Source organism: Myotis yumanensis, unplaced genomic scaffold, assembly GCF_028538775.1.
Source record: "Myotis yumanensis isolate MYYU_CA2020_CCGP unplaced genomic scaffold, mMyoYum1.0.hap1 SCAF_3, whole genome shotgun sequence".
Lineage (NCBI taxonomy): Eukaryota > Metazoa > Chordata > Mammalia > Chiroptera > Vespertilionidae > Myotis > Myotis yumanensis.
In genome coordinates this window covers 201,074,336-201,096,933 of record NW_027223754.1, presented here as the reverse complement: position 1 = coordinate 201,096,933, position 22,598 = coordinate 201,074,336, and the positions used below count along the sequence as shown (strand labels likewise).

The 22,598-nt window shown below is 36.1% G+C and overlaps 1 protein-coding gene across 7 annotated transcripts in view; it reads right to left on the bottom strand.

Moving 5' to 3' along the window:
* Positions 1-22,598, bottom strand: part of HCFC2 (host cell factor C2) — a 63,214-nt gene that overhangs the window by 17,591 nt on the left and 23,025 nt on the right. For 4 of the 7 annotated variants that reach the window (XM_070410934.1, XM_070410936.1, XM_070410937.1 and 1 more), the window contains 6 exons: positions 18,571-18,748; positions 15,682-15,885; positions 14,985-15,058; positions 12,902-13,039; positions 11,036-11,221; positions 10,147-10,432 (listed from right to left, as the gene is read on the bottom strand). In XM_070410934.1, coding sequence (XP_070267035.1) covers positions 10,147-10,432; positions 11,036-11,221; positions 12,902-13,039; positions 14,985-15,058; positions 15,682-15,885; positions 18,571-18,748 — 1,066 coding nt within the window. The other 3 variants (XM_070410935.1, XM_070410940.1, XM_070410939.1) reach the window with 3 other exon arrangements.

Sequence of the window (22,598 nt, the reverse complement as noted above, 5' to 3'; positions counted from 1 at the left end):
GTATTATAGGCCGATTTCACTCACCAATATAGGCGTAAATATCCTAAACAGAACACTGGCAAACCGAGTCCAGCAATGTATTAAAATGCACGAGTGCATGCACACACACCCATGACAAAGTTGGGTTTGTCCTAGGAATTAAAGATTGGTTGAATATTAAAAAGTCAACTACCATAATTTTATACATTAACATTAAGAAGAACAATTCTACCATTTAAATAGATAAAAAGTAATAAAATTCAACATCCATTCATAATAAAACTATTAACCAACTAGAACTAGAAGGGAATCCCTCCTTAACCCAATAAGGGACTTTTGTGGGGGAAAAATACTGAACTGAAATGTTGAAAGCATTCCCTTTAAGTCGGGGCTAAGACAAGGATGTTCATTATCAGTTCTTTTCTACTATACTACAGGTCCTTGCCACTGCAGAAATGTAAGAAGAAATGTTTTTAAAGGTAAAAGGGTCAGAAAGGGAGAACACTTCACTATTTGCAGATGATATAATTATATAAAAATTCAAAAGGACATCTAGATACATTATTAGAATAAAAGTTTAGCATGGTTGCTGGATCCAAAAATCAACACATAGTAACAATCCTATATAATAAAAGGCTAATATACAAATAGACCGAATGGCAGAACAACCGAACAACCAGTTGCTATGATGTGCGCTGACCACCAGGGGGCGAGCGCGGAACATGGTGGGCGTCAGCAACAGGCAGCAGAGCATGGAACATGGTGGGCATTGGCCACAGCGGGATGGTGGAGGTGAGCGGGGGCGCCAGACCAAGGCGGGGTGCCAGTTACTGTCATTGGGGTGAGCCTCTGGTGGTTACTGAAAATTCTTTGCTCCTGCGTGCCATGGTCCTGCCCGGCACTCACACCTGCTACTGGCACTGGCCCTGCTCGCACCCGCTGCCGACACCTGGCACTGGCCCTGATTGCTAGGCACTGTCAGCAGGTGCAAGTGGTGGCTGCTGGTCCCAATTGCCCCTCAGGGCTTCTCCACCTCCCCCTGCTCCTGAGGGGCAATCAGGGCTGGAGCCACCACTCACACCCACTGCTGGTGCCAGTCTGGCTTGCACCTGTAGCTTGCGCTGGAACCGCCACTCGCACCCGCTGCCAGCACCTGGAGCAGGTCCTGATTGCTTGCACCCGCTGCTGGCGCCAGCCCCAATCGCTCCACACTGTCAGTGGGTGCGAGCGGGGCTGGCGCCATAAGCACATGGCTAGCGGCAGCAGCAGGAGTAGGGCTGCAGGCAGACAGGGGACCGGGGCTGTGGTGGGAGGGGCCGGGAGGGGGTGTGAAGGATGGGCCTAGACCTGCCCCTGTGCCCACCGCAGCCTCGCGGCCCTCAGTTCCTTTCAAGGTGCACGAATTTGTGCACTAGGCCCCTAGTATATGTATAATCAGCAACAACCAGTTAGAATAAAAAGTGTATTTTAAAAAAAAAAACTTACCACAGCATTTGAAAATACAAAACTCCTAGGAAGAAATCTAAGACATGAAGGCCTTTATGGAGAAAAATTATTAAAGTTTATTGAGAGATATTAAAAGACCAAATAAATGGAAAGACATACAATGTTTCTGGCTAAGAAGACTCATTATTGAAAATCAATTTTCTCCAAATTGATCAACAGATTCAATACAATTACAAAAGATATTACACAAACTGGGAGAAGATATATGCAACATGTTTAAATGACAAAGGACTGGTATCCAGAATATATAAAGAAATATGAATCAATGAAAAAAGACACACACCAGACAGAAAAATGGGCAAAAGACATGAAAACATTTTTATATATGGGAAAAAACTAATTTCACAGAAAAGGAAACATGTTTACATATGGGGGGAAAAAACTAAATTTCATTAATAACCAGGGAAATTTGAATGAAACCCACAGTAAGACACAATATAATAGCTATCCAATTGATGAGTATAAAAGACAGTCAAGACTACGAGTTTGCTAAGACGTGGAGCAATGCCACTCAACCACTGCAAAGTGGGAGTGTAAATGGGTACAAATGCTTTACCAGACAGTTCTGCACAGCCAACTAAAACCTGCTTCTTAGAGCAGCGGTTCTCAAATTTTTGGTCTTAGGGCCTTTTTACATCCTTAACAATTACTGATGATCTCAAATTGCTGTTGTTCATGTGGGTTATATTTATAAATATTTGCCGTATTAGAAATTAAGAGACATTTTCAGAATACACAGGTACATACTTGATTAGCTATCGGTGTGATGATGTCATCATAACTCTGGAAAACATTTAAACTCATGAAGAATGAGAGTGAAAAGGACAAATAATGTCTTAGGATTTTATGAAAATAGTTTTGTCCTCAGAGACCCCCTGAAAGGGTCTCAGGGACCCTTAGAGGTCCCCCGACGACACTTTGAAAAAAACTGCTCAAGAGCAACTCTTGAGCATGTGCCACCAGGATACATGTTCAAAAATTCTTTCATTCCTCAAATAGATGTGGAGCATCTACCATGTGCCAGGCATTGTTCTAGACGTTGTGAATGTCTAAATGGGCAAAACAGACAAAACCCCTGCCTGCACAGAGTTTACATTATAATTGGCAGAATGTTGATAGCAGCGTTATTCATAACAACTAAAAACTGGAAACCCAAATCTCCATGAACAGAACAGATAAATTGTGGTATAGTCAGGTAATGGAATACTATACAGCAGTGAAAACAAATGAAATACAGTTACATGTATAAACATGGATGGAATCTCAAAAACAATTGTCAAAAAAAGTCACAGAATAATACATACAGCATAATGCCACTTACATAACAGTTCAGAAACAGATAAATCTAAACAACATATTAGGGATATAGACATAGATGGTAGAACCATAAATAAAAACATGGAATTATTAACAAAAATATCCAGAATAATGTTTGCCTCGTGTGGTGTATGTGAAGAGAGGACAAACGGAGGACTCTAGGCATCTGAGAATGTTCTAGTTCTTAAGCTGCTGGTTGACCATATGCATGATCAGCTATTTCACAAAAAATATAAAAGAAAAATGGCATAAGGTTATATAATATATAATTTCATCAACAAAGAGAGGGAACATCTCCCCAATATTTCAGCCACTTCTGTGCCCTGCAAATTAACCAATTATTGTAACTGGTGGGAAGAAGTGCATGATAATATGAGAAAAGGAATGAGCATGGGCTATTTCTTACAGAAGTTAACTGAGTTCCCATAGGATCAGGATCCTACGAGGTATTATAAGCAGTGCCAGGCTCAGAGTCACTAGCATAATTCTGGTTAACTGGTTATTTTGTACACTGGACATAATTATTTGAATAAAGGGAGAATGAAATGATAGATGATGCAAATTCCAAAATAAACTGAGAAGGACACCGTCTCTTTACTGAATTCAGTTGACTTTCAAAAGCACAAATTCTCTTTGGCACATTCTTCTAATAATGCATTTATTTGTTAAGTAATAAAAAAACATGGAAAGCGCATAGCTATTGACAGTTTCTCCACATCGATCGGTCGTAGGTGCCAAGCTGATCACTCAGATGTCATAAAACATTTTGCAATCTTATCTTTGTCAAGTTCATCAATGGCAGTGATACTTTGCAGATCAAACAAGATACAGTTAAGGTACAATGTCCTCTCCTGATTCAGGGTATTAGCTACCAATTTCAGTATACTATTTAAAAATTTGAGAAAAAGAGATCTTAAAACTATCTGTTCCCTATACCCAAACAGGGCAGGCTAAAGGAGTTGGTGCAAGAGGTAGACTAAGCCCGGCAGTAAATGGCTGGCAAACCACTCCCAGGAAATGGGGAAGTAGGAAGTAGATTCCCCAGGTCCAGCTCATCAGAAAGTTCCAGACATTGCTGTTGCCATTTAAAAAATCTCAGGTGGCTACAAGACCCAAATCCTACCCATATTTAAGCTGGCATGGACAATGCCACCAGAGGGTGCTTGCCTGCAACTGAGAGCAAAATGATTTTGGATCGAGCAGTTAGTTGGACCTTCGGAACAATGCCCACTCTCTCACATGCTACGCAGCCACGAGTGGCACACGCACACCTTTGTTATACTGGATGGTAATTATCACACCTGTAGCGTTTTCCTCCGTCTCCTATAAGAAACAGAGAAAGTAGGAGGGAACCTTTCTCAAGTGCTTAGGGAACTTCCATTCTATCTCCCCAGATAGGAGGAGGAACGGATAAATCCTCTTGGTCAGAGCTGGACACGTATTGGACCATGATTTGCTGGTGGGAAGAGTTAACTCTGTTCAAAAACAAATACCAGCTGCTACTTTTGATTTTTAACGTGTGTATGCTCCGACACAGAGGGTTCTTTTTGTACCTTCTCAATTCTCATGCTGAGTAAGGAATGAAGTCTTCAGCTTCTTGTCTCTGGGTGGTAAGGAGACCAGGAAGGGGGAGTGGGTAGATGAGGGACCATTTTCTTCTCTACTACAACTTTCATATCTGATATGCTTCCAATCCATATTTTTTGCACCTTCAGAGGTTGTATATAAACACCCTGACATCTCTGAGCATTCTGCAAAGACTTTTTGCTGAACTAGCAAATCAAATCAGGAAATAGGAAATCCTTCTGTTCCCTCCACAGCCTCACATTTATGACTTTCCTACCCTTCTCTCTATCCAAAGCCAAAGGCTTCATAACCCTGTATTCTCAAGACTTTTGAATTTGAAGTACTGCACAGTAGTCAGACTGTGAATTTCATGAACTTTAAGTACAAGCTTCTTGCTCAAATCAAGTTATGCAAGATATCAACTATGCAAAACAAAAGAACCTTCAACATACTCATTTTCAGATGTCTGCGCTGAGAGGAATAGTCACACAAGTGGACATTTTCCTAATTTTAGTTCTTCAGAGGTTGGAAAAGAAGCAAATGGATATTAATAAAATAATCTATTTTTAACAAGGATGCTGATATCCTTGAATTTTATAGCCTTTCTCTCTTCATTCAGTTTATAGAAATTGTTTCTACGTAGAATGTTGTAGTTCATGTTTTTCCACGCCTGATAAAAAAAGTCTTTTCCTGATCATAAGAATATATATAAGTATGGGGATTCCCAACTACACCTGGGAAACTTGGAAGGAAGGTGTGCCAATGTTATTTTGTTCTCCAGTAGTGTAAGAATCCTTTGTCCCACAAGCTCAGAGGTGACAAAGTGACCTGACTGGAAATGTCACGGAATCCAGTGTGGCTCTAATGCTGGTGTTCCACGTCCTCCAGCAGTTCCCTGTGCTTAAATATTAATAATAGGTAGCTTTTTCTAATGTTAGACAACTACTCATGGCTTTCCTATAGGGACACAGAGAAATTAACTTTGAAAATATTTTTAGCTCATTTTCCTGATCATCCAATGTTTAAAATCATATTCCAGCAATGCCCACTGGTTTCACACTAAATGCTGAGATCTTTTAGACCAAAGGCTTCCTCATGAGATCCATGCACACTTACATTAAACTCCTTTTAGCCTAGTAAATATGGGACATATCCCTTATTTATCCCAGAACTTCTCTCAGGAACCTAAGTAATAATAGCAGGACAGGGGAAGACGAAGCTGGAGTCTTCATTTCCTCCAAAGCCTTATTAAATCTGCTAAAAACTCTTTCCCTTTCAAAGCCTCCCTCCCCTTTTAACTCCAACTTGATAAAGGGGAGTGAGAGTATGGAGAGATATAAAGGTGACAATTTTATGTAATAATTTGTTGAAATATTTAAGTACCAGCTAAGTGGGTAATATGGGAGAGACATAAGGACCCAGTCTCCGCCTCAGAGATCTACCACCTGGCAGAGGGAGAGGAACAATTCTAACAAATAGGGCACACAGTCTAGAGGCGGCTGTGACAGAAGATTTAACAAAGGACAGTGGGGGTACGAGAAGAAGGAGTAGAATCTACCTGGAAATGGAGTGTCAGGAAAGGCTTCATTTCATAAGGTTGGCAAAATTTGACCTGAATCTTGAAAAAATGGGTGGAGACCAATAGGGATGGAAAAAGAGACAGAAATACATAAAGAAAGGTAGAGCATGGTATCAAAGAAACTAAAAAAAAACTTGTGAAAGTTTCAAGAGAATGGTTAAAAGGACTAAGTATAATCAAAGAATTCACTGGATCTGGGAAATGAGAAGTATCCTTGACCTTTGCAAGATCCATTTCCATGGTGTAGCAGGACAGAAGCCTGGCTGCTATGAGTTAAAAATGGGTGAAAAGCATAAGGACAAAAAGATTAAATAGATTTCACTTATATCTGGAATCCAAAAAAAATCAAAATAAATGAATAAACAGAACAAACAGAAACAAACCTTCAAAGGGGAGGTGGGTATGGAGATAGGTGAAAAGATGAACGGGAATAAGAAATGCAAAATTCCAGTTATAAATGAAAAATGCATGGGGATGAATAGTGTACAGCACAGAGAATAGTCAATTATAGCATCATAACTTTGCATGGTGACAGACAGGTACTAAACTTATCGTGGTGATCACATCATAAGGTATATAAATGTTGAATCACTATGTTGTACACCTGAAACAAATATAATACTATATGCCAACTATGCTTTAATAAAAATAATTTAAAGAGTAAGTAGAAGACAAAAAAAGAGTTGACCAGTTTAGACTGTTTTTGGAGCTATTTACCTTTTTACTTACAAACAGACTAGTTCAGCTATAATAGGGTTAGGCTTTACATTTCTGTAAGAAAATGACTACCTAACACAATCCACTAACTTAAAAACAAAATTTTTAGACACAATCCATTCTTTATGAACCTGCCTATATTATTTTACTTACTAATATAAAATCAACATTTCTATAAGTTTACTCTGCCATCACTAATTTTCTTTTATATAGTTCAAAATAAATAACACCTATACTTGGTAATAGTAGAAAAGGTGCTTTATTTTACATATCATTGGTACATAATACATAAAACTGCCTGAAGTAAATCTTGAAAAACATAACTGTCAGTTAAACCTTAAATGGTGAAAGACCAAGTCTATTTTGCAACTTACTTCATTTATGACCAGATGACTACAATAATTTTAAATACTAAAAATCTCTTCATATCCAATGTTACAAGTGATTTTTATGCTACAAGTGCTGCACTTTTAATAATAAAAATATCTTCAGTTATAGTAGACCATATCTCTAATCAGAACAAACTTTTGCTAGTCTACAGGTCTTTGAAATAATGATCAACAGTTTCACCTTCTTATAGATCATTATATTTATGTGATTGGGTTATAGGGCAGGGGGGCCTCATACATGCAATGAGATTATTTCCATTTTTTAAAAAATGCGGGTGAAAGTGAGTTTACAATACCCTATTTCTAGTTAAATTGCCAAAAACAGTTTACTAAACTAAAATGAAACCAATACAATATTTTAGAAAACATAATTCAAAGAGCATGCAACATCAAAATCTTTTTACTACATAAATGAACCAAAGTTGCAGAGCCCAGGAAGAGGACTGTGGCACAAAGACTTGTACATCTGAATTGCTTACCCAGCTGGGAGGAGTAAAGAAACTAATTTAACTAAGTGTAAATCCTCTTATGATATCTGCATTACATAGCCCACTGCTACTCAACGGGATCTCACCTTAGAAATGTACCAATCATAAGCTAAATGTGCTTCTCTTATTATTTACCCCAATCCATTCTAGTCATGAACACACAGCTCAAAGATCTCTTATTAACTGTTAATGTCAAAGCCACAGAGATTTCTCAATGGCATCTTTCAGTCACCAATCACTTATCTGAGAGATAAATGTGACTAGTATTTAATGTACAAATGCTAAAAAAAATGATAAATTCTGGGCTAATTCTCAAAGTAAAAACATTTGCTATTTTAACAAATCCTTTCAGAAAGAAAGAATGCCTTTCTCTCTAGAAAATAAGGCAGATGTTAGAACCAAAGGTTCATATTCACCTCCTGGTCTAGGACAGTAGAAGCATTTAAGCAAAGTAAACTAAATCAAATACAAAATAGGTATAAATGTGCATACTCAAACAAATAATCCATTCTTTGCTTAAAATCAGCTTATTCCTTGTCATTAAGAGAAGTGCTTCAAGATACAAACTGTTAATTAATATAGAGAATACGGGGTTTAAAGCCAGACCTTTTTCTAATAAAGCAAAAAGGTCATTAAAATAATTGGGCCTGATACACATACTTACTATAACTTTTCATTCTTACTCTTTATAACTAAACGCGCACACATACACAACAAACCCTAGCATTTAATATGTGCAAAATTGCTTACCATTTATTTTAACTTTGGTTACGTTTTTGTTTAACCTATATCAGACACATTATAGAAGCTATACAAATGATTACAAACATAATAATGAGGTAAGTTAAAATTCTACTAGTGCAAAAAGCAAGCATATGCCAAAAAGCCAAGCATATGAGTTACACAAATGCAGAATGAAGCTCTCACCAAGGGTGGTGCTGGGATAACAAACCAGAGAAGCTCCTTGTAAACATTGTTTGTAAAATACACATTTAAAGATTAAGGATTCATACAGCCACAAAAAAGGTATTCTAATAACACCATAGTAGTGCATTTATTTTACCTTTAGAGTTTGGAAATCACTCAGTATGCATCTAACAATTTGCATATTTTCTTCAAGAGAAATTTAATTAGTGAGACACATTAATTACAAATACTGTAGTATAAAAATCCCACTTCTTTACAAAAATTATATATTAAAATATTCTATACACTTTAAATTAGTAACTGGAACATACATATATATCAATTCTGCACAATTAAACCTATCTTTGCTTGGAGTATTATACATTAAGTTGGAGGACATAGCTACTCAGTCAACCTAAACTGGCATAGGTTATAAGGTACAAAAAAGATAGACCTGTGCCTCTGCAGTTACTGCAGTTCTTAGTTTGAAATATCTTTTCTGCAATTATTGCTCTGTATCTATTCCCGATTTGAATAGGCAGTGAAACCAAGAAATTACTAAAAGGTTTAAAACAGGTTACCTGGAGCAGAGTATCCACAATGCCTCTCTGCATCTTTATGGTCGTAATGGAACCTGAGTAAGCTATCTAATGCTTGTATTTCAGTTGTAAAAAAGTTTATACAATTTTAAGGTAAAAACAATGCAAAAATAAAATATTTAGAGCATTTACAAAAATCTTACAAATGTTTAAAACACTATTTCAAAATTTGTGTCCTTTTAAGGTGCTTCTTTCTTTTTGCAATAAGGGGAACATGCACTTTAATTTTTAATGTTTTAGTTTCAGCAAAAGCAAAGTTAGGGCCATGAAAACAGATGTTAAAATGTTCAGGGATATGCTTCACTTCTGATGAAAATATAGAATTTAAGTGCTGAAAGGGACCTTAAAGGTAAAATTTTAAAACTCCCTCATCTATTAATGAGGAAATTGAGGCCCAGATAAGTGCTTTGGCCAAAAATATATTCCAATATATCACCCTGGTATGAATCAAGAAAACCCATTATATTTTGCCATGATTCTGGAAAAATAATAAAAATTCAAAAGCAGTTTCTGAACTTGCCTCTTTTTTAATTTCATTAAGTTCTGTGCTAACTATATATAAACAAAGAAATCAAATGGCTGCTAAAATTAGTAAAACAAATATTACCCAATAGAAGACAGTTGTTAGAGGATCACTGATCATATAAAGTTAGAGGACGTACTCATAGACAGGGCCTTTACAATGTAGGGAATGTTTACGGTATAAGACAGCACACTGTACAACAGCCAGTTACTAGAATCTCCTCAATAGCCCTAGGATGACTGAGTTACATGGCCTTTATAAAATACATTGGGGTAATAATGTCTTCTAGCTTTTATCTTAATTTTACTATTTTCCTTTATAAAAGAGCTATAACTATAACAAAGAATCCATATACTAAATCTCAGAGAGTCTTTGCGTCTTTTCTATTTTTATTTGGATCTAGAATTGAGCAAATACATTTTAAGAACAGCTTACAAATTCAAATTCATAAGTGCTAGAAATACAAAGAATACTCTTTTTAAATGACAAATCTTCATAACCAGTTACTAATAAATAATCATAATCACAATAGCTTTAGTAAAAACAATTCAATTTAAAGGTGTTTTTTTATTGTTACCTTGAAGCCATCGAACTTGTGTAGCCGGTCCATATCCCTTTTCATTCTTTGCTGATATTCTGAACACAATGGCAGGTCTGGATGTATAATCAATATGTGCATTTGCAAGTTGCCCAGTGGTCACTATACATGATGTCTTAAGACCACAATAAATCCTCATAAAAACAAGTTGACTTGGATTATCCTGTATTTGTGCTGTGCGGATTGCCAAGTAGGCTGAATATTCCAAAATATTTCCAGAAGGTGAAGTTGGAGGTTCCCAGGAAAGATGGATACCCTCAACATTCTTGAAGAGAGGAGAGGAAAAAAAACAGGTAAAGGTTCTGAAGTTTTCTCTACTATGTTAACTCTATCTTTAGAATACAAAATGCTTTTTGTATTAGATGTTAGAACTTTTATTGTTGAGTTTTAAAAACCTATCTTAATTGGATCTGCAATGTGTAATTAATGCCCACTTTTCAAAAACATATCTGGGCTTAATTGTCTGCTTGTCTTATGCCAAGAAAGGTATTTTTCTTGCTTGAAAGCAGACATTTTCTTCTCTAAAATTTTAAAGGAGCAGGACCTTAGGATAAAATATAATTCAATTTTATGTATTCTATTAAATTCTTTCAGCACAAACCTTTAGTTCCATAAACAAGTATAAAATTAATATTAAGAAATATAGCAGATTTCCCTTTCTTTAACTTGGATGCTGTAATTCTACTTAAAATTTGGTCCTTAAAAATATTGATTGATTAGCAAAAAATATTCTTTTAACCTTTTAATCCCCCTTTTTAAATATCTCCCATTTCATTAGACACTAACAAGAATCTCTTTACTGACAGTTTTACTTCATGTACAAAGTTTCAAATAATTTACATAACCAAGTCTTAACCTGACATCTCACCTTTGAAATTCTGACTGCAGAAGGAGCTCCAGGAAAACCAGGAATACAAGTTTTAAATTCACTGATTTTGCTGAAAGGGCCTATTCCACAACCATTGATAGCAGCAACCCTGAATCTGTATCCTGTGCCTGGAACAAGATCTTGTTTCTTAAGTAAACTGTAGTCAGGTACGTCTGCATTTCCTATCTAAAATGCAATATATGCAAAAGTAAAGAAAAGGTGCAATTAATTATTTTGTAATTAAACAAAACCTTTAAAGAATGAATTATTTAAAGGTTCTAGTCTACATTTATGTATTTCCCCCTTTTCACACATGGAATGAGACCTCCAACACCAAAACAACGGAGCCCATAAATTGGTGATTCTTATTCAGAGGAAAAGTGCCCTTCCAGCTGAGAATCACTGATTACAAAAAGAAGTGCAAGGGTATTCTGCACATGAAGAATGCATAGGTAGCAAATATTAAGGATCACTATAAACAAAGTAACAACTATCTCATCTCCATGCTGAATAAATGTTAAATAATTGGATTTCATACTCTAAGTGGGAAGATTATAATATTTATAACTTTCAAATAATTTTTACATATTCTCCCTAACTCTTACTACACCTCTATGAAACATGTAGCACCAACACATCATCCCATTTTAAGGGAGCTATGTCATCTCCATAGGAAACTGAGTCTCAGAGAGGTTATATGAGTGATTTGTCCAAGGTCACACTGTTGAGTGCTGGAACTAATCAAGCAAAACCAAGTTTACTGATTCTAAATGTTAAGTTCTTTTTACCTTTTAGGAAAAACAAGTAGCTGCTATGGCCTTATATAGGTATTTCCTTACACATAAAATCAAACTGCAGCCAGAAATTTTATTAGGCATAATACTAACAAATTATTAACCAAGATTTCTATTTTGTTTTCGAGAATTGGAAAAATGCAATATGAAAAAGAGGGACACCAGTAGTAATATTAGAAAAACTAAAATATAATGATAAATGATATATTCACCATTTGTGCAGATCTTTGAGAGATTCAATCTATTTCTTGGCAATTCTCTCTCTGAAATTTATCATTCCAGATAAAAATTAGTTCAGTATGCTTTGGCGCTGTTATCTGTTTCACAATCCTCAGAGGGTTAATGTCTCTCTTATATATATGAGGTCCTCCTTTAAGGGATTTCAGAACCAAGGGAAACTTAAATTGTATTCACTAGCCTACAGGGGCTTTTAAATTTTTTAAGCTGTGAATTCAGAAATAAAGTTCAGAGTAAGAAAAATATTCTATTCTCTAAACACATCACATAATATAATTAGAGATATTTCAAAAAATCCTTATCTATACTGGCCAGACTATATTATTTATGACTCAAAATCCAGCCCAGTGATTGTATAAGATTTTTAAATTACCTGCTTGTGCCCTAGCCGGTCTGGCTCAGTGGATAGAGTGTCAGCCTGTGGACCAAAGGTCCCCGGGTTCAATTCCGGTCAAGGGCTCATACCTTGGTTGCAGGCTTCTCCCAGGCCTGGGCCCTTGTCAGGGCGCATGCAGGAGGAAACCAATCGATGTGTTTCTCTCACATCGGTATGTCTTTCCCTCTCTCTTCCACTCTCTCTAAAATCAATGGAAAAATATCCTCGGGTGAGGATTTAAAAATAAAAATCAATAAATAACCTGCTTGTGATATATTTTATAGAAAGATCCTTTAAAAAGAATACAACATAACTAGGTATATAGAATTCTCAATTACAGATTGTGAACAGATCCTAATTTCATGCATTCAAGTGTCTTCAATTAAAGTTACATAAAAAAACAACACCTCATTCTAGAGGCTTATAACTCACAGTGTAGAAAATAACATCAATAGCTACCTTTGAAATGCTTTGATTCCCTTTTGGCAGCAAATAAAACTGGCTCACCAACGCTGTGTTATTTTTAAAAATTCCTACATCACACCATTGTCGTTCTCCTGCTTTCGTTGTAGTCACTGGATTTGAAGGAGTCTCTTTCTGATTTCAGAGAAAAAAAAATTTATGAAGACTCTTATTGAGCATATAATAAATTTCTAGATTTAATAACTCCATGCAGTGATCTACAAATAGGCATATGGGTAAACACCACAACATTAATAGTTCATAAGTAAATAAACTCTTAAGAGATTAGGTCAACTGACAGTGAAACAGGGATGCCAATTCAAACACAGGGAGTGACAGGCATTCTCCAGGTCAGTAGCTCTGTACTATCACCCTCGCTGGAGTTAGCATGCTTTCCAATCCACTAGTGGTATGTTAAAATGCCAGCTGTTTTATAGAACATTGTCATTTCAGAGACTCTCTCAGAAAATGTAATCTCTTTAGTGTGACAATACAACTTGCTCCAAAAGGAGCTAATAAGAAAAAATTCATTCCAAGCTGGCTTATTTCTAGATTCAAAAACAACTAGCAGAAATTCAGTGATCTTTGCACTTGAAATACCTGTGATTCTCCAAACCTAAAAGGAGAAAAAATGTTCAAAACTAAAATGCAATTTGAATACACTTTAGTATATATACTAAAGAGGAACAGATTAAACAGTTTTACATTTTTTGCCTTGCTTTAAAACAAATAAACTTCCTCTACCTTAAGCTACTTTTAGTGATAAGTGAATTATACTTATCCCTGGAACTAACCTTTTTAAGCCATCTTCTTTATAAATGAGACACTGTTTCCAGAAGCTCAAAACAAATGTGCACTTCAGTTATTTATTTCTGTCTTAAATATATAACAGCAGAGGTACATGCTTACAATTCACATTATTTGTTATTTAGGCTATCACACATGACAACTAACCAAGAGTCTTTAAGGTTTTTCTTTAAAAAAAGGAATAGCTTTGAACTTGTTTTCATTTTTAAAGTTGTAAAAACTCTCTTCAACAACTTTTATAAAACAACTGGCTCCAAATGAAATAACAAATACCATTCTAGCTGATGCATCACAAAATAGATTTAAGAGAAAAAAGTTCACTTTAATAATTCTTCCCTGAGAAGAGTCTTAGAACACTAAGATTTAACATTCTGTAAAGGTAAAAGCTGATGATGGTAAATATATGATCAAAATCCGTAAAATCATGATTTAAAAAAAAACTAAAACAATAGACAATTGAAAACTCTAAAAAGTAAATAGTAGGTCAAATAAAAACTCTTGCTCATAGCAATAAAGTTGAAATGATTGATAATTTAAAAATAAATTAAAAGGTATATGCACACACATGCACACAAACATGTATTGTCCCTATATTTACCTAATTAAGACAATCTTGGTATCTTTGTGAGGCACTTTCCTAGCATTTTAAGTTTGGTGCCATGCAGACCCATTCTGGCTTCTCTTTTGGCAGCAAATAATATTGTCCAATGTCAGAGAACACTGGGCTACCCTATAGGTATGTCTAACCCAATATCACAATATTCTGTTGTTCTCCTATTAAGCAGCTAGCAATAGTCATTCAAGTTTTATGTTCCATAACATATCCTTTTACTCATAAAACCATTAATGTAATTTACATATATATCTACATACACATTTCTTATTATGAAAGTAACACATTTCATTATAGAAAAATATAGAAAGCATAAAGAAGAAAGTAAAAATTGTCTTTGGCCCCACAACCTAGAAAAATTCATCTAGCATGGTAGTGTGGATGTGTGTGAACTCATGTGATGTATAAATGAATGTATTAGGTGTATCTTTTAATAAAATTGGGACCACAGTATGAATGAATTTCTGTGTGTGTGTATCTTTTTTCACTTATCATTACTGTGAACATTCTTCCTATTCAACCCTTTATTTCTCAATCTATGTCAAATCATTACTAGAGGACACACATGAATCTTTCTGTGAATTTATGACAAAGCTGCTCAGTATTTAAAGTCTATTTACTCGTCTGTAAACACACACTGTCTCCAGGTCATATACTTACAGAAAACGGCATTGCTGCAGCATGTGTCTCCACACGGCTGATCTTAGTTGCAGGCAATGCACAGGTTTCATCAACTGAAAATGAAACAATTCATCAGGTAAGACTTACATAATCACTTATCAAACAGACACATTAAAATATAATTTATAAATATGCCAAATTAGCCAGAGGGGAAAAAAATCACAATAATTAGAAATATGTACCCTCCAATTCAAACTAATTCACAAAGTTGATTTTTCCAGGGTTTGATAACCAGCTATAACTTCAGCAAATATTTACCAAAGATGAAACACAATTCCTAATTGCAAAAAAAATGAGATTTACAAAATCAGAAATCAATCAAGCTGGGAGAATTGTTACTCCATAGTCTAGAACTAATCTTTTCTAAGGAAAAAAAAATTGTTGAATATATTCACGGTATTGTGTTTCAGTGTGTGATGATTTCAATATTTTATGTAAGGCAGCAGAGAGTATATTACATAATCATTTTAATTGAAATGCTTTATATGTTTATACATAATTCAATCCAAAGTGAAATGCAACTCCCATCTAAAACAAGTCTGATGAATTTATATACAAATAAAGGTTCAAAATACAGTATGTGAAACACATTTCATTTCCTATTTAAAACAAATAAGTTTGATGAATTTATATACAAAAATGGTTCAAAATACAGTATGTGAAACACATTTCAAACCTTCAGATTTGGTACTGAATGTTGTTAGTGAAGTTTCATCTTTAACAACTGCCCCATTTGTACTGGATGATTCAGTTTTAATGGTCTGCTGGGTTACCATAGTTTGTGCGCTGCAAACAGTACTGGATACAGAAGTTTCAGGAATTACTGTTCTTAAGTCCAGGCAACTACTTAAAACACCTATATTTGCTGAAGTGTGAGGACCTAAAATTAAAGGGAATAGATCAATTATTAACATAATACCTGCAGATAATGGTTGTATCTTATAGTTCTTATCATATAATTCTTGGTATTTTTCCATTTTAAAATCATAAACATGAGCACCACAAATGTCACTCATACTAATTAACCATTAGGCAGAAAATATTTAGAAAAATAAAGTGTATAATATCCAAAACAGATGTCCAACTTCTCAGCTCCCTCTTCCATTCTAAACACTGAATCATTGTTCTCCAACTCTACTAAATCATGCATCAGATGGCCTTACCTCCCATTCTAGGGGAAAAAATAGAGGTCATCAGGCGTGAATGCCATCAATTTTGTGCCTTCTCCTGCCCTAAACTAGAAAGGTTATTTGTGACTGTGTCCATTCTCTCCATCTTCTCTTCATTTCAGAGGATGGGCTGACCTCTCTCCTAAGGAAGTGTTATCTATCTTCCTGGTCCCATTCCTCCCCCATATTTTGGGACCCTCTCACCAGTCATTCCTCTCTCTTCAGAATTTACAGATTCTTTTTCTCCAGTAGTTTTTGGCCCTCAGTCCATAACATTATCAAGTCTCTCAAGCAAGCAAACAAACACCTTCCTTGACCCCGCCCCTCCAAGTTATCCCCAGTTACTCTCTCCCCTTACTATTTCCTTCAGAACAGTCCCTATTTTCCTGCCCTCTCCAAATGTGGTTCCTAAAACACTACCTACTTTAATGAATGGCTCTGGCAGACAGCAATGATTTCTAAGGGATAATTTTCAATTTTAAGTTACCTCACCTTTCTGCAATGTAAACTATGCTGACCATATACTCCTTTCTATAACTTATCTTCATTCATTCTACAATATTGAAGATTTACTATTTACCAATCTTTTTGGTTCATTTCCTAACCTGCTAGGGACCCCTTTTCAATCTCTTCAGCTAGCTTCTCTCCTTCAAATGATCCTTTAAATGCAGGTATTCCTAAGCCTCTTCTTTTCTCCTTTTACATGTTTTCCCTGTGCTTTAACTACCATTCATGATTATACTTCTCTCAAGTACACGTGGGCACTGTGCCAAGTGCTGTAAAATAGAGCAGTGAACACATCAAACAGGGTCCCTGCTCTGAGAAGTTTACATGTTAGAGACCCTTAACTTCTAAATTTATACTTTCAGACAAGAACTGCCTCCTAAACTCCAGACCTAAGTATCCAACCATCCATTAGAAATCTTTACCATATGTCCCTCAAATGCCTCGAAAACAGTCAAATTCACACTTGCTCCTATATTTCTTCTCTTGATGACAAGTATCATCATCCATCGAATGTCCAACACTGGGAGTCATGTTCAACTCATTTTTATTTATCATATCCAACCAGTTTTCAAGTCTAATAGTCTCCAAAATGATGTACAGTGGGGCCTTGACTTACGAGTTTAATTCGTTTGGAGACCGAGCTCGTTAAGGAGATCGTTAAGGAGCTCATTAACTTAAATTACAGTGAGGCCTTGACTTATGAGTGTCCTGACTACCGACTTTTTGAGATACCAGCTGTCTCTCCGGCTGCTTTTTTGCATTGAGTTGACAGAGTAATTTGAGTTAACGAGCTCCATAACGAGCTTGGTCTCAGAACGAATTAAACTCGTAAGTCAAGGCCCCACTGTACTCTGTCAATTCAATGCAAAAAATCGGCCTGAGAGACAGCTGGTATCTCAAAAAACTCGTTAGTCAGGACACTCTCGTAAGTCAAGGCTCCACTGTATAAGAAAGAAATTAAAGTTGAGATTTAGGTCCAAGTTTCTATAATTTTGACCAAATAATTTTCTTATATCAGAAAATCAACAAAACAAAAGCACTCTCCTCTTCCACAAGTAATGAAATAACAAAACTTATAGGAAATTATTTTCCTTGAATATTTTTATCTGCCATCAACTTATGAAGAAAAATGGAAATAAAAAGAATATTCCTCTTGCTAAGTTTGAATCATTAAAGGTGAATTAAATTTGATCAGCTGTCATAATTTTTTCAAACTGAAAATAAAGTCACATGATCCTATGTCAGGGATGTATCAGAATGAGATTTATAAAATAATTTTAGATATTAAAATCAGAGGCAATGCTTATATCTCATATGGCTTCAGAATATTCAAATTAAGTTATTTTAAATATAAAGATCACCAAATTATAAGCTTTTCCATGATTGCAACAGCTCTCATAAATGAACCATCTTTCTGAAAATAATCCAGTTATTTGCTAAACAAATATTTACTAAGTGACTACTTTACCAGGCATGACTCTGGGTGCTAAGAAAATAGAGGTGAACAAGATAGACATAAACTCCCTGCCCAAAATAAATAATATCAAACAGTTATAAATGTTAACAAAACAAGCAATAGGATAGTGACGCTGAACACACTGGCCAATTGCAAATGTCATACAAGAGCTTCCTCATTCAAATTCTTTTTTTTTTTTCATTTTCAAATGTATTTTTTATAGTTATTTAAAATCCATAGCTCATAATTATTCATTACTATTCAGTTTAGTGCTTATAATTGACATCACAAATCACTCTAGTCAATTTGTTTGTTATATTATTATTTTGAAAATGGATCAAAACCATGTAACATTTACTTTTTTAAACACTCAAAAATTCCCTACCATTATTATAAAAAGCTTTAGCTTTAGTTAAAACACTGTCTTTATTACCTTCATTTTTCCTTAGCATATCCACCATACAACTATTATGATTAGAAGCATTAGTTGCCAAAGGTGAATGTAAAACAGCATTAGAATCAGTTGATGATTTGAGATCTGGTTTGTTTTTCACTGAAGTTACTTTCATAGCTGTATGTTCAGTTTTTGCACTGTTCATTATATCATTGATCTACAAGAAATAAAATAGTTTGTTGTAGCAAGCAATGCTCAATTGCATAGAAATACATGTAAAAAACAAGCAAAATAACTTACAACTTAATGATTTTGAAAATAAGTTACCCAAAATATGAAATAGTGTAAATTATATTCTTAATTTGTAAGAATTATTTTTAAAATTTAAATTAGTTTAAGAAGACAATTTCTTTTTACTTAATTTCCATTCTCAAATGGCTTGTTCTAAAGGGAAAAGGGAGGGTATATTTTGAGGGGAAAATCTATATTTTTATAAGTTGTAGTTATTATTTAAGTAAATATGTATGTAACACAGGAGACAGCACCACAGCTACTAAGTCTAACATTCTGGTCAAATTTTCTTAACAAGGATCAGACATGTATATTACAGATCTGACAACTACTAAAAGTAAAATCTCAGTTACATGGACTCTTCAAGCAAAATAATTATTCTGTATAATTGAACTTCCCATATAGATATCAATATTTAATACACAGACATATCAATATACTTTACCATTAAACATTTTAGATAGGAATCATTCTAATTATATTTTACTTTTCTTAGTAAACATACTATAAAGAACACATTTAAACTTTTTTCTATTTCAAGTCATTAATGTGAGTATCAGTTATTATATTACAACTAGAGGCCCAGTGCATGAAATTCGTGCCCTGGAGGGGAGGGGGTCCCTCAGCCCGGCCTGCACCTTCTTGCAGTCCAGGACCCCTCGCACCTTACCGCCCGCCTACTCGCTGCTCCTTACTGCTCAGCTCGCTGCTCCTTAGCACTGCTGCGGAGGTGGGAGAGGCTCCCATTGCTGCGCGCACCAGCCGTGAGCCCAGCTTCTGGCTGAGCAGCACTCCCCCTGTGGGAGCGCACTGACCACCAGGGGGCAGCTCCTGCGTTGAGCGTCTGCCCCCTGGTGGTCAGTGCACTTCATAATGACTGGTCATTCTGGTTGTTCCACCGTAATAGTCACTTAGGCTTTTATTATATAGACTAGTAACTTCACTCTTTCAGGATCCCTCAGGGCGCAACAAATGGCACCAGGGCCCAGACCACAAATTCCCCTAGAGGCTTGATGCATGAAATTTGTGCACTGGGGTGGGGGAAGTGCCTTAGCCCAGCCTGCGCTCTCTCACAGTCCTGCGCTCTCTCGCAGTCCGGGACTACTTGGGGGATGTCCACCTGCCGGCTTAGGCCCGATCCCCTTAGGGATATCCAGCAGTCAGATATCCTCTCGCAGTCCAGGGCTCTCGCAGTCTGGGACCCCTCGCTCCTTACTGTCCGCCTGCAGCAGAGGTGGGAGAGGCTCCTGCCACTGCCACTGCGCTCACCAGCTGTGAGCCCAGCTTCTGGCTGAGCAGTGCTTCCCTTGTGGGAGTGCACTAACCACCAGGGGGCAGCTCCTGCATTGAGCACCTGCTCCCTGGTGGTCAGTGCACATCATAGCGACCAGTCATTCCACAGTTTGGTCAATTTGCATATTAGTGTTTTATTATATAGGATACTTATAGGTCCAATGAACGATAAAAATGATCTGATTTCATTGATACTCCAATATTGCTGCTCCTTTTTAGTTACCTGTTTTTTTGTTACTTTTATAACTAATTGTCAACTATAATTTCGCATGGTTCTAAGGAGACTTAACATGCCCTATACTTCTCTTCTAATTGATAGTGATGGTGCTACTGTTAATAAATAATGATGCTAGCCACGACCATTAGGAAGCATTATACTATGTGACAGGAATTCTTTAAGTTGAATAATATGACCCCTATTATTCATGAAAAAAATGAGATTCAGAGACCATAAATAATCTACCCACAGTCAGGGAGTCAGTAATAACAGAGCTAGAATTTGAACCAAGGTGTATGTCACTCCAAAGTCTCCATGTTGTAATGTCTCTAATGTACTCTTTGCTTAAAAATCAGGTATCTATCTAGTCTAACTAGAAATGTTCAAAATGAGAAAAAAATAAGCCCTGAGGATTTTTGGTTAAACATAGCAGATTCAACACGTTTCGGGAGATTCCTCCAAAAATCCAACTCAAATAGTCATAAAGGAATATCTGTCTCTAGAGAGGCATAATCAAGAGGGACAGAGTGGGCAATTATTATACTTCATTATAAACCTTGTAGTATATCTAAAATTTTTTAAGACTCTATAATAAAAGAATAATATGGTAATTAGACCAGATGTCCTTCCAGACGACCTTCCTGATGAAGCCAGGCTGCAAGGGAAACCCGGGTCCTGGGTGCCTGCCAGTGGCCGGAGGGAAGCCTGGGTCCAGGGTGCCAGAGGGAAGCTGGTGCCAGCAGCCAGGGGAAGGAAGGCCTACTCTTGCATGAATTTTGTGCATTGGGCCTCTAGTATATAAATAAAATATAAACTCAACATATAATATATGTGTGTATAGCACCCCTTAGCCATAGTTTCGCTTTTTGTGATTTCAGTTACCTGCTGTCAACCAACCATGGGCCAAAAATATTAAATGGAAAATTCCAGAAATAAACAACTAATAAATAATTCAAACGTTCTACACTGCATGCTTTTCTGAGTAGCATGGTGAAATCTCCCGCTGTCCCACTCCATCCTGCCTGGATGAGAATCCACCCTTTGTTCAAGGTAGCCATGCTGTATACACTACCTACCCACTGGTCGCTTAAAAGCCATCTTGGTTATCAGATGGACTGTTGTGGTATCGCAGAGCTTGCCTTCAAATAACTCTTACTTAACAATGGCCCCAAAGTGCAAGAGTTGTGATGTTGGCAATTTAAATATGCCAAAGAGAAGCTATAAAGTGTTTTCTTTAAGTGAAAAGGTGAAAGTTCTCAACAAGGAAATTTTTAAAAATCATATAGTGAGGTTGCTAAGATCTATGATAAGAACAAACCTTCTATCTGTGAAATTGTGAAGAAAAAAGAAATTTGTGCTAGTTTTGCTACCGCACCTAAAACTGAGAAAGTTACAGCCACAGTACATGGTAAGTGCTTAAGATGGAGAAGACATTAAATCTGTGGGTGAAAGAATAAACAGAAAATGGGTTCCAACATGTTGTGCAGAAAGCACTTAGCCCATATGAAGGCTTTAGCAAGGGATCTCCTGAAACAAGTGACCACATTCATATAACCTTTATTACAGTCTATGGTTACAATTGTTCTATTTTATTATTAACTATTGTTGTTAATCTCTTATTGTGCCTATTTTATAAATTAAACTCTATCATAGGTATGTACAGGAAAAAACAATATATAGTGTTTGGTACTATCCACAGTTTCAGGCATCCCCTGGGGGTCTTGAAGTTACCTCCCCACAGAAAAGGGGGGGATTACTATATATGTGTTTGTGTGAGTCTATTAATATGGGCTATTCAGAAATGACTGTATGGGCTTTATTTGTTATATCCCCTTTTTGGCATAATAGTCTTTTTTGCTTATTACAGGTCCTCTGCCATGTTCGGAACACCTGAGCCTATATCTACATCATTTCCCTTGAAAAGAATGTACTGTGAATGTAAAGCACAGTTTGCCAGATAAAATCAGTGTAAATCCTAGTAAGCTTATTCATTAATCTCTACAAAAACCTACTGTGGAGCCCTTCATAAACAAGAGATAACCTCACACACACCGGTGCTCAACTTAGCAACTCATATTCTTTGGTAAACAAAATACATAGTTAAGGAAATATATTTCATATATATTTTGAAAGTACACCTTTAGAAATTTAAAATGTGTATAATATTTAGAAATGGCAAAAGTATAAATAATGGATTAGCCCCTGATGCCATGTGTAATGAGGTCAGGGGTTTTTAATTCAGGCTACTGTCACCATGATCTATGGA